The sequence below is a fragment of the Typopeltis vanoorti genome, chromosome 20 (assembly GCF_054136105.1).
Source record: "Typopeltis vanoorti isolate ZY-2024b chromosome 20, IOZ_Tvanoo_1.0, whole genome shotgun sequence".
NCBI lineage: Eukaryota > Metazoa > Arthropoda > Arachnida > Uropygi > Thelyphonidae > Typopeltis > Typopeltis vanoorti.
Genome location: NC_143568.1, coordinates 64465116 through 64477926, shown reverse-complemented (window position 1 = coordinate 64477926; position 12811 = coordinate 64465116). Strand labels below are relative to the sequence as shown.

The 12811-nt window shown below is 35.1% G+C and overlaps 1 protein-coding gene across 2 annotated transcripts in view; it reads right to left on the bottom strand.

Annotated features, from left to right (window-relative positions):
* The window catches only part of LOC150095509 (cytochrome P450 3A8-like), an 86408-nt gene that overhangs the window by 17907 nt on the left and 55690 nt on the right, over positions 1-12811 (bottom strand). Inside the window, exon 14 of one of the 2 annotated variants that reach the window (XM_090410516.1) lies at positions 9036-9434. The exons of the other annotated variant lie outside the window; for it this stretch is intronic. Coding sequence (XP_090266642.1) covers positions 9330-9434 — 105 coding nt within the window. The 3' untranslated portion in view covers positions 9036-9329. Of the gene's footprint in view, positions 1-9035; positions 9435-12811 lie in introns of those variants that run through there. 2 annotated transcript variants of the gene reach the window in all.

Below are 12811 nucleotides of genomic sequence, written 5' to 3'. Positions count from 1 at the left end.
GGCAAGATTAAGGCAGTAAAGGGAGGAAGTAAGATTGCCGGCGAATTTTCGAGAAACATTATGCAGGGTTCTTCAACTACTAGCAAGACTCGCACCGGAACGCTAGGGGTCCCAAAAAACTTAACCAAAGGTGCAGGGACTCTGGTGTAGAAAAGGATTGGTTTGGAGATGTGAAGGGCTTCCTTTTCTTGATCCTGAGTGAACCATCCATGAGAGAGGGCCCGAGGTGTGAGTTCCAGAGGGGAGGGTGGAGAGACCCATCCACCGATGTTGTTCCAGTCACAGCCGAAAATATCCGGAGGCGATAACTAAGGAGAAATCCTGCCATAAAAGTCCTGTAGTCGAATAAGTGCGACTAGGCCTATGCAGAAATCCTTCGCCGGGCAGTTCAAGACACCTTACGCCTACCTTATATCCCGCATGCTGCTACGACTATTCATCGGTGCCCCTATGTCGTTTCGTGGAGAATAAAACACGGAACGAGGAAAGAAACCCTACTCAAGCACTGGAATAAGGAACCAGAAGGATGAAAGATGTAAGATAGGAAGAGACCCATGTGAGTCTACATATTCATTTATTGTTTATGAATTAAGAAAGAATTCCCTATCGCACTGCTAAATTGTCTAGTTTAAAGAGATAGTATTTAGAGATAATGTGTGTAGTCGTAAATGAGTGAAACATGAGTGCAATTAATTTCCCTTGGAGAAAAGATTGAGCTATTGAAATTTCTTTAATTGATTATATGTGTACTTATGATTGAATATCGTGATAGAGTATGTCCCTGCTATCGTATCATTGGAATGTTTGAAACTCAATGAGGTGGATTGCATAAATATAATTGCCTAGATTATGATTAAGTGTTTGAAACGAATGAGATTCTGAGAGATATAATTGTATACATGTATGTTGTAATTTCGTTGATGCTAAATTAGGAATGTCAAGCGCAACTAACGATTTCGTGTTATAGGTATAACTTGCTGATATTTGTAATATAAAGTATGCTTGTTGAAGGTCTAAGTAAGCGTGAGAGAATTCAATAGAAACCAAGTTGAGTGATTGAGAAAGACTAAGAATTACCTTTCATAAATGAATCTTGTGATTTCAAGAGATATGTATAATTATGTGATCAGAAATTAAACTTGTTGTTGTTGTTGATAAAAATAGTTGTCCGATCCAATCTTTTAGCAATGTACTGTCCAAAAATGGCTATTTCAGACCTGATAGCGGAACCCCAATGATTAGTAGTGATTTATGAGTAAATTTTGCCATGACTGCAAACCTTGGCTAAAATAGGATATAAATGATTAATTGATCTACTGGGGAATAAAAACTTTCTTTTGCCTATAGGGGAATTTCAGAGGCGCAGTCTTCAATCTAATAAATATCTGGAGATCCCAGGCAAGAAAAATTATACTTAAGGTAGAACAATAAAGGAGGGAATTAATAGGAAACGAATAATAAATTAAAGAAGCACATATATGATAAGATATATATATATATATATATATATATATATATTAAATTAAATTATATAAAGAACCATAAAAGATATAAAGGAATATTGCATGATAAGATATAACTAAGATATAAGTTTCAATAAAGATAAACAAATATCGAGATATTAACAGTATGTAAATAAAAATAGAAATGCTAAGACAGGTGATGAATGATATTGTAACAAATATTACACAGTGTATACGTGTTTGGATAAAATATCAAAATTATGGTAAAAATTAAAAAAAAATTAAACATGAAAAAATATTGTTTATTATCAATAAAATTATACAGGTTGGTATAATTCAAAATTACTTAAAAATAAAATCCATTCCCTTAATTGTAATTAAAGGAATGGATTTACAATTTTTGGACGTCACAATTAAATCCAAATATTGTAATGTCCAAATATTTAAAGAGACGGAGTAAACACGATAAGCACTACGAACACTAAACTACTGGCGCAAACTGCATATAAACAACAGTGGAAAGGGGGAAGGACAATGCAGCATAACGCTAATATCTCGCATTTCACTATGATAGCCTGTACGTGCATATGATTGCGCGCGTAGCAATATGACACTGTGGTAAACACAGTGCTGCTAGCATCCTTTGCCCTCCTAAGTGCTACAAGATGGATTTTTATCATTTTTTATACAAAATAAAAGAATTGTATAGGATTGTTGATGATAAAGTTAAATATTATGAGCAAATATAAAAAAAATTATAAATATATTTATATATCGAGGAAAATTGGGCCTGCTGCAGTTCTGTAGTGCTTATGCACGAGCCGCCCCTGGAACGATCCTTCAGTCACTCGTAGGGAGTAGTCTGGGGGATCGCCTAATTTTTAGAGAGTCCTTTACTTATAAACCGAGTCTTGCTTCCGCTGCGGAGGTCTTAAGATTTCGGGAGGTTTTACCTTGAGAGAGCAATTTGAGTCTCCGGGGTAAGTCTTTTCCAGCGGGGCCCATGTGGGGGCTTTGTCGCTGGATGCTTTCCCCAGGAATATGAGCGGTTCTGCTTTGTGGTAGGGTGAGCCTGTCACTGAGTGGAACCAACGCTGAGTTGGACGATCTTTCGCTCACTCGTCGGGAGTGGTCCGGGAGATCGCCTAATATCTTCTATATGATCCGCACCAGGGCAACTCGTAAATGCCAGCTAGTAAATGTCTTTAAGCTCTCTGGTCAACTTTTTTACGAAACTTTCATAGTTTCTACATTCGGCTTTGAAACATCAGAAAATATCTAGATATTTACGACGTAAATGAAAAAATCAAATAATATAGAGAGAAATGGGAAAAAACATCCATTTAGGATGGAAAGATATCCGCTTCCAAATGGGGTGAACAACTATAGACGACCGGGGGGGGGGGGTAAACCAGCGATAACATGGAAAGACCATTGAAGCCAGAACAGGTAAATACCTAATCCATGAAGAGAAGAAGAAGTGCTATTATCTCCATTCGAAGAAGAATATACAGTCTTCTACGAGAGCGTAACATGAACTTAATGACTCGCTGTCAAAGACGTTAGCGAAAGTCTTCCAAGTAATTAAGATAACTGTCAAAGAATTATGCCCACTTCGATACGAATCACCATTTCTACTACAATTATCTATTCTTCCGTAGTCATTTTTCACTTATTTTTCATGTAGTCGGGAAATTATTTTCGTTAGGAACCACTGCTTCTTTTTTGAACACATACCTCAAACTTGCAATAAAGACCTGTCTAAAGAAAATCCCAAAATTATTGCGAAGAAAGCACTTATTTATAAACAATGTTGAACCTTTATATTATCAAAATTGTTCAAACCGGTTGCATGAACGAATATTAAAAAACCCCATAACAAAACACTCTGGAAGAGACTGTAGTTCTCATAACGGATAGTCTAATCATTAGACTATCCGTTATGAGAACTATAGTCCGTCAGGCGTTCCACTGTTGCTTATATGTAGTTTGCGCCAGTAGTCGAGTGTTCGTAGTGCTTATCGTGTTTACTCCGTCTCTTTAAATATTTGGACATTACAATAAAAGGATTTAATTGTAACGTCCAAAAATTGTAAAATTGTAAAAATTGTAAAATATTTTATTTTTAAGTAATTTTGAATTATACCAAACTGTATGATTTTATCGATAATAAACAATATTTTTTCATGTTTAATTTTTTTAAAAATTTTTTACCATAATTTTGATATTTTATCCAAACACGTATAAACTGTACTTACAGTGTGTATGTATATTTCGAAATTTGCAGCATCCCCACGATTTCAATCCACGAGCCGCCACTGGATCGTTCAACTCAGCGGTAATTCCACTCAGTGACAGTCTCGCCCTACCACTGAGCAGAACCGCTCATATTCCAGTGAAAAACATCCACAGACAAAGCCCCATGTGGGCAACGCCAGAAAAAACTTTCCCAGTAGACTCAAATTACTCTCTCAAGGCAAAACTCCCCCGAAATCTTAATCCCCTCAGCGGAAGCAAGACTGAGAAGATACTTAAGTAAAGCCCTCTCTAGAAATTAGTTGAACGTCCGGGCCACTCACTATGAGTGATCGAAAGATCGTCCAACAGCGTTGTTTCCACTCAGTGACAGGCTCGCCCTACCACTGATTATTACAGGGAAAATAATCCACCGAAAAAGCCCCACACGGGTCACCTCGGAAAACACTTTCCTCAGAGACACAAGCTGCTCTCTCTCAAGGTAAAACTCCCCGGAAATCTTAAGCCTCCCCTCACTGGGAGCTAGACTAGGAAGAAATCTTAAGAGAGCGAAAACTCTCGTTCAGTACTAGGGAACTCGAAGTGTCAAAGAGGTGTTTTTTCTTCAGCCAACGTCGGCGCGTAAAGTATTTACTAAAATAAAGAGCCAAAAGACTTCATTTCGGCGATGCACAATTATATAAGTCAAGTGGATATTCAATCCAGCATTGTTTCATCTCATGTATTGAGTTTTTTTGTCTTTTTATGTTTTAACTAATTAGACCACTTTCTAATCTTAGGAGCATTGCATTGTTTCGAATTTGTGGAAAACTTGTGTTTATTCTTTTTTCTTCGATGTGTTGTAAACAGTTCCTTTGTGTGTGTGGGGGGGGGCGTGTGATACTAAGAATTTTTCCCACTCGCAAATGTGTGTACAATGCTATACTGCTATATAATAATGCTCGGGAAAATCTTCATCTCACTTCAATAATCTTTATAACTTCACATGTAGGTTTCAAGAATTGTTCACTTTAATATTTTATTTCTTGAATAATTTTCTTTTAGTAGCATACATATTCTTCATTCTCTGCGGCATGGCTTACTGGGTTTCATACTTTGTATACCGCAATCCCTCCCAAAACTTGCTTGGGCAATCAGGTTTCGGAAGAAAGAACAGGAGTAGCAAATTCAAGGCTTTTTTTCCATTGACAGTTACTGAATTACTACTAACACTAGATATCGGTTTTGATCATTTCAGCAATATTACCGATTAAGAATAATTTGTTTAAGTGCACAACCAGTAGTTCCGTTTTCAAGGCGGCTAGAACTATCAGTGTGAATCCTCTTCCTCGGAATAATTTCGCATATTAACTAATTTTTGAAAATTCTTTCCTGGAACTTATTTCCCTATTACAAGATTTTTTAAACTAAGATAACTTCTCCTTCGTATATCTTAAATAACATGTTTATAGACCCTGCTGGTCAATTACAAGGGACAGTATTAAGCAAACCTACGAATCCACATTTCGTTACTGTGAACTCAACTGCGATAATATTTCAATAAATTGCTTTCTTTTTTCTCCCACCAACCTAAAATCAGAAAAGAAAGTCATCATAATGATGCTTTCGAATATAGACTGTTCTATGTTTTCTGCTTTAGTTTAATTTTACCCCATTCATTTTACATTTAATTTATTTTATATCCATTATGGAACTTTGGATATACTCGTAGAATGTTCTTCAAATTGCATCTAAGTCATAGTTAAGTTAATAAAAAGAAATAAATTGAATTTGCAATCGTTATTGTATTTATATATCGCCTACATCACATTTCTCATTACGATTCATCGCTCCCTCCAGAAATCTTGAACACATCAAACTAAACAGGTGAGTTCTTTAATCTTCTGAATGCTTTTAAAGTGTTCCCATATTTTTATTTTCTGTAGCCATGACAGCCTTTAGAGAAATATGAAAATATAAATTTCGCTTGATTGGAAATAAATTTATCATAACAGAGTTGGTTTAATTTGCTAATCGTTCGGGTGTTTAAATGTACAGCAATGATATTTCCTATCTGCCTACTCTGTGGGAACATACATCCATATAACTACATCTAGAAAAGGAGTAACAAATTTCATTTAGTTTTCTGTTACATGTGAGAAGACATTATATAAAATAGATACCATGTCTAGCAAGAATGTCTCTGGAAAGTATCCAATAATTAAATCTAATTCTTAAATCTTAAAGTTAATACATATACCGCTTCGTTTTTAAGTATTTCGATTTCTTTTTCGCTTCATTTCCCAATGTTTTCCATTAACGAAATCGCTTTTCTGAAATAATCTCCCTTTCACGTAGACTTGCAATTAAATTTTTTATGCATTATATATGTAAGTTGTAAATTATGAAGGAATAACAAAAATTCTCATGTATATTTTAACATGACCAGGCATATTGTTTACATTTTCTACAGAAAACAAACCAACCCATTGTATTGAATATTTTCCATTTGGAGATGGACCCAGAAACTTCATCCCAAAAGAGATTTGCGATGACGAAAATAAAGTTGTGTTTAGCAAAAGTACTAAACAAAAGTACTTTGTCATGTGAGGTTCTACTTTAGTCCTGAAACAAAAGTAGGTGTAATACTTGCGCTTTCAATCTTCTCTTTTTTGTTTATTAATATATTTATTAATAATTGTAGTTTTGTTCATCAGGCGTGAATGAACGATTTCGCTACCTATCACTTGTTTTCGGAGAAAACCTTGGTTCAGATTATATCATTAGCTGGAGAAACTTCATTAGACCTTCCAGCATGGACTGCTGAGTTCACCAAATATCGGAGATTGCGCTACTTATTACGTAGAAATTAATAAATTTCATAGGTAACAGTAAGCCTTATGACAATCGTTATGAAGTACCGAAAAATAAATTCATCACCCTCTTACTGCATCAATCAGAAAAAGATACGTCGAGTCTCGTTAGAGTCGTGACTTCAGAAAGTTGGGATAACCTTCCTGACTACCAGTAAGAATTCTGAATTCTCGGGATAGTGTGATTTTAAGTTGTATCATCTCCTTAATTAGATGATTCGCAAAAACAGCTATGTAGTTTTAAAAACAACAGTTCGGAGTTTGTCAATATTCTTATTAAACTGATTTAATTATTAAGGTACTAAAAGCTATAGAAACTTCTGATGGTTTGTGAAATTTAAAGGAACGCTAAATAAATCTCAACATTAGGTTGCATACGACGAATCGCGATAAAACAAACTATTACAATATCAGAAGACTTTATGAATTGCTCATATTTATTCAGGATTTTTAATATTGCAATTAGTAAAATGGACCGTAGAAGACACCCGAATATCTATAGATATTGTAGGGTCTAAGAATCAGTGCTACCTAGAGGTATGACATGGATTCCAAGGAGTTTGTTCATTGGAATTATATATCCGTCTTCAGACTGCTTCTCACGTCTGCAAGAGTTTAGAGGATTTATTAGACGGGTTTCACTGGAAATTGCTGTCCTGTTAAGCGAGCTGCTCTCAAGCTATGCCTGTAATGTATCCCGAACATTATCCTACTTTAACACATCTGTGCCACTGCGTAGCTATTATATGGTCAGTATATGGTCTCATGATATCGGAGCTCTAAAAGATTAAAAGACATTGCACACATGATGCTGCCTCCGTCTTTTTCTGCTGGATAATGATGTAAGAGAGTGATTACTTTCTTCAGATTTTCCTCCGTCAACCCATTGTGGATGCAGAATAGCTGAAATTGATTTATTTGAAAAGAATTTTTCATCTTCAGTTGTCCAATAACGTCTTTCATATAAAGAGGATAGACATAGGCGTCGATAGTTAGGCGTACGACTGGACACCTTGAATGGGAACTTACCTCGCAAGCTGATATGAAGAGGACATGTTGTTGCATCAATGAGGCATAGGCGAGTATTTTGTATAGTATCTTTTCACCGATGGAATATCGTCACTACATTAATCCTGAATATATGAAGCCTATTGGCTCTTTATATTTAAGTACATTAATCCTATAAAATGCCTGGAAAGAAATCATCAATGCATCTTGCTACCATTGGCAAGGTGCATCCTGCGATATAAAGAGTCACTTTTTTCTAGACGCTATAAATTGGAGCTATACGACGCTCATACATTTTCTTGTGAAATGGCTGCGAGTTTGAAAGAGGCTTTGTGAGAGAATGGGATATTGCAGACCTACCTCTTTAGAAAATTTTTGAAATTTGACCATCCGAAGTCAACAGTCAGTGATTCCATACTGAGATGGAAGCGCATGGATTCAAATGAACATGGTCGAACGGTGCGACGAAAGATAATATGTAAAAACCGCTATTTATCTGCTGACACATTGAATTCGGTATTCTGGAAATAGACTGGAAAATGTACAAAAACATTCAAACATCCAGGCTAAAAAAATGGGGTTTCATATTCTGATTCCATATGGATGATGCTATTTTCCTGTTTTTTCCTAGTTTGGCCTAGGACCTCTGATTGTGGTGGCACGAACATTGACCTAGGAAAGATATTTGAACATTCTAGATAAGACAAAGCTTTCAGCTTTGTGGCTTTACTACGAAATTAACCTTACGCTTTTTCGGCAAGACAATGCTGCGTGTCTCATAAGGCTTCTGCTCTAACTGCGTGGTTTGTTGACGTGGATATCACGACGCTTCACTAACATCTACAGAGCAGTGGTCTGAACCCTATTCAATATTCGTGGGATGAACTGGAACGCTGTGTGAGGTCAAGAGGCGTCCACCCCAATTTGCCCACAATCTCATTATATGGCTCTAGGAAGAATGGCCCAAATTCTTATCCTTCGCTATCATACCCTTCTGGCAAGTATGTCCCGTAGTATTGCTGCTGTCATCGTATCTAAAGGAGCTCCTACATCTTATGAAGGTGGGTGTAATGGCTTTGTTCCTTACACTACCGGTGTCCGTTTCAAGCAATGTTTATTGCATACTTTTTATTTTAAGTTATAAAACAGGAATAATTAAAATACAAAAGAGATAAAGCAAAATTAAATTTACAGTACTCCATTTTTGGGGAAATGTTTGTTTTGTGTTTTCTATTCCAGATTTATACCCAATTTTTATTATGTTTCAATGATAACTTTCGACATTTCCCAAAACATATCGAATTTTGAGTGGATTATTATTTATTTTTTTCTGATATAAGGAAATTTCAGTTTTATAATTTTTTTATGAAATAAGTTTATGAATAAATGTTTATAATCAATTTTATGACTTCAATACATATTTCTATTAAATAAAAATAATTTTAGCAACCAAAAATGCCACATTCGTATCAAATTTTATTCATATCATTTTCATTCGCATTGATCAATACAAAATGAAACACATAATTACAATGCTTTTTTAAAACAAAGAGGTGATTAACACGTGTAGAAATTCATAGCGGATAAATTCTTTTAAAGTTCTGCATAAGAAATAAATACACCAGTGAGTATAACTGGAATTTAAGTCCTTGGAAATTATATTATATTATATAGAAATATATATTTTGTATTGTGGATCTTCTGAGTTCATTAACTCAACGTTTCTTTTGCAAACTCTGCATTTTAATCATTACATTGCAATTTCTTTAATTGCTGGCACATCATGTCGAGCTTTCACAGTTAAAGGTATGGCTTTTGGTTGGAGCATACCAGAATTGTAAAATTCCGGAGGAACCTGTGAATGGATGTCAAAAATGCTGGTTAAAATTTTTTAGGGTGGCTATAATTTTACAACTTCATTTATTAAAACATTAATTAAAAATTAATTCATTTATCAGTTGCTACTAACCACAGATCGTTGTTAGTAATCTGATTTCTTTGAAATTTGAATTACTTTAATTAATAGTTCTTGGTTCAGCAAATACAACTGTACAGCATCGTACAACGAAGTCTTTACAACTGGATAAAGGGATAATAAATATAAACTGAGAAAAATGTCATCAGTGTCAGTCTTACAAACACCCTTTAATAATTTATTTTCGTCTATCATATCGCCTCTATTACGACTATCTTCTAGTGTTTCGAGCGCACGACCTTCAATCTTTCCTCATAGGAAGCATTCCATAGACCTGCAACAATCTTCGTCACTCGCCTATGGATCCTCTCCACCACTTCTTTATCAGCAAGAAATTCAGGTGACCAGTTTAGTGCTCAGTTTTCCAGAGGTGGTCTTATTAATGCCTTATAAAGTGTAAAAATAACATTGTGGAAATGTGGAAATGTGGTTTTACATTATGGAAAATACCTAAGAATAGCGATCTGAACTTCTTCCTCCACCTTTGCAACGAGTTGCCCAGTATTGTACTACGTACTAGGATCACTTGCATTGGCTAACGCTAGTGTTCGCCGATACTTTATAGTTTACTATATTCGGCAAGAAACTCTCTGATTCCAATCTTTGAGTTTCTTATTCGGTTATAAAACTATGTGTGATTTAATATCCCCTTAATTTAAGTAATGTTTTCATTGCCGAAATGAAGCTTATTAGCTCTTTATACTTAAGTAAAAATAACTTTACTCTTTCCTTGTGTTCTTGAACAGGCATATAATTTGATGTGATGTTTGTGGCAATCTTTGCAATACTCCTTCTAAACTTAAGTTCTCTGTCCGCAGTAAATCCCCAAGTCCGGTGTCTCGTTCAACTTCTCGCAGTTCAGTTCTATTAATATACTTCACAGCATGTGATCCCATCCTCCCGAAGCGCATCACCTTACACAGCCACGTTAAACCATTAACTTTATGTCCATACTGCTAGCATATTTAAGTCATCCCGCAAGATATCTACATCACCTTCAACGACTATTGCTCTTTTCAATTTTGCGTCATCAGCAAACAAGTGGACATTTCCTTTCAAATTATTTCCAATATCATTAATGTGCAAATTAAACAACAGCGGACCAAGTACACCAGTAGTCACGTGCTTCTTCTTGACTCACTAAACCACTTTTTGATATCTGTCCATCAGCCATCCTCTAATCCAAATAGCCAGATTCGTATCCGTTTCCATTTGATCCAATTTAGGCACCAGAGTTACGTGTGGTCTCCTGTGAAATGCCTTTGCGAAGTCCAGCAGTGTCACTGTGTAAGGATTTCCTATATCTGATTTTTCTATCTACCTACGCTGTTGCTTTATTATAAAAAAGCAAGCTGCTAAAGCAAGCTTGCTTTTTTATAATAAAGGTTTTTTAATAAAGTTTTTTTATAATAAATTTTTTTTATAATAAAGTTTTTATAATAAAATCCTAACCTTCACATAAGCATTCTGTCCTTATAAAGTATGATATGTGTATTTAATTTTTATCAATTTCTCCAAAGCCTTAATCACCACTCCTGACTACTCTGTCTTGGAGCCTCTCTTATGCAATGGAAGTATTTTCTCATCTCTGCAGTCTATTAGAACTTTACCAGAAATGTGGCTTGAATCAAATAGATTATTTAGGTTTCGAATTTTCTTGCACATTCTCATAAGACATGGGCTGTTATGCCAAATAACCATACGGCAGCATTAACATTATGGTGCTATAATATACTAAGCACCTCTATTTCTTCTATCTTTACTCTTATCAGCCAGTGACATATTTGGCATTGCAGTATCACAATAAAGGTGGTCAACTTTTGCAAAATTATGACTAAGTAACTCAACTATTTTATTTGCTTCTGTGACTTTCCTACCATGGATATAATGCTCATGAATATGCTAATCATCCTTTTCTTTTTACTTCCTCAAAAATGTTTTCTTTATTTGCAAATCCTGTTTAATAATACTACTCATTCAGCTTACCACTATTTGATTTCTCCTCCTTACTATGGGAATACAGTCTAATACTGCTTTTTCCAAGTGTAGTTAAATTCGTTATATGGTCTCTGATGCTATGGGTTACAGGAAAATTCATCGAAAAGGCAATTCATCGAATGAACAATTCATCGAAAGACAATTCATCGAAAATGCAATTCATCGAAAGACAATTCATCGAAAATGCAATTCATCGAAAGACAATTCGTCGAAAATGCAATTCATCGAAAAACAATTCACCGAAAATTTTAAATTTTCGATAATGTTATGGTAAAAGTAATCCATTTAGAACAAAAACTGAACCATGCAGACAGCTTCTTGTACCGACAACTTCTACTAAGTCATTTAACTCAGAGATTTTTTGTAATACAGTACATAATTTCGACACATTATTTCATTGTCTTCCCGAATATAGCTGAACTGAAAACTGGAACGGTTCGACATTTTCTTGTAAAAGTTTCAAATAGCGAATCTGAGTAAAATTCATCCCATAATAATTGCTGTATTGAAGTCGCATATTACTACTAGCAACAATAATAATAATAATGAAACCCTCATAGTTCAGTCGGTAATAACGAAACCATTTAGTTAGAAAGACCTGGGTAGTTGGTCCCATTTACGCATAAGTTCTATCAGTCCTGTTCTGCTAAAGATAAGTTAGCAGCATAATATAGATACGGCTGGGCTTTTCTTTCGGAAACAGGCAAATCAGTCTCATGAAAAGACAGGAAACAGTTATCGGACAAGAAAGACTATAAGAACCATATTGTTCTATAATTTTTCCCTATGAAAGTAGCATTGTAATCTCCTTATTCACGGTTCAGGGTTTGTTCAAAATGGATCAATTTTCTCATAACATTTTCGAAAATTTTAAATTTTCGGTGAACTGTTTTTTCGATGAATTGCATTTGCGATGAATTGTCTTTCGATGAATTGTTCATTCGATGAATTGCTTTTCGATGAATTGTATTTCGATGAATTGCCTTTTCGATGAACTCTCCGGATACCGATGCTATGAACAGATCGAACACTCTAGAACCTCTTGACCCTTCCATTGCATGCTGTTAGGTAGTGTAGTTAGGCAGGTAATGCATGCTCTGTCGGTGCCAGGTTAATTTGCGCCCTAGGCACAGTTTACAAGTGCGCCCCTTATTTCACAAATTGGATATTTTTTAAAATGAAATTTTAAATAAAAAAATAAAAATTATTTTGGCATGCTTTATTAATAATATACAATATGTATAATATATTAAAATAAA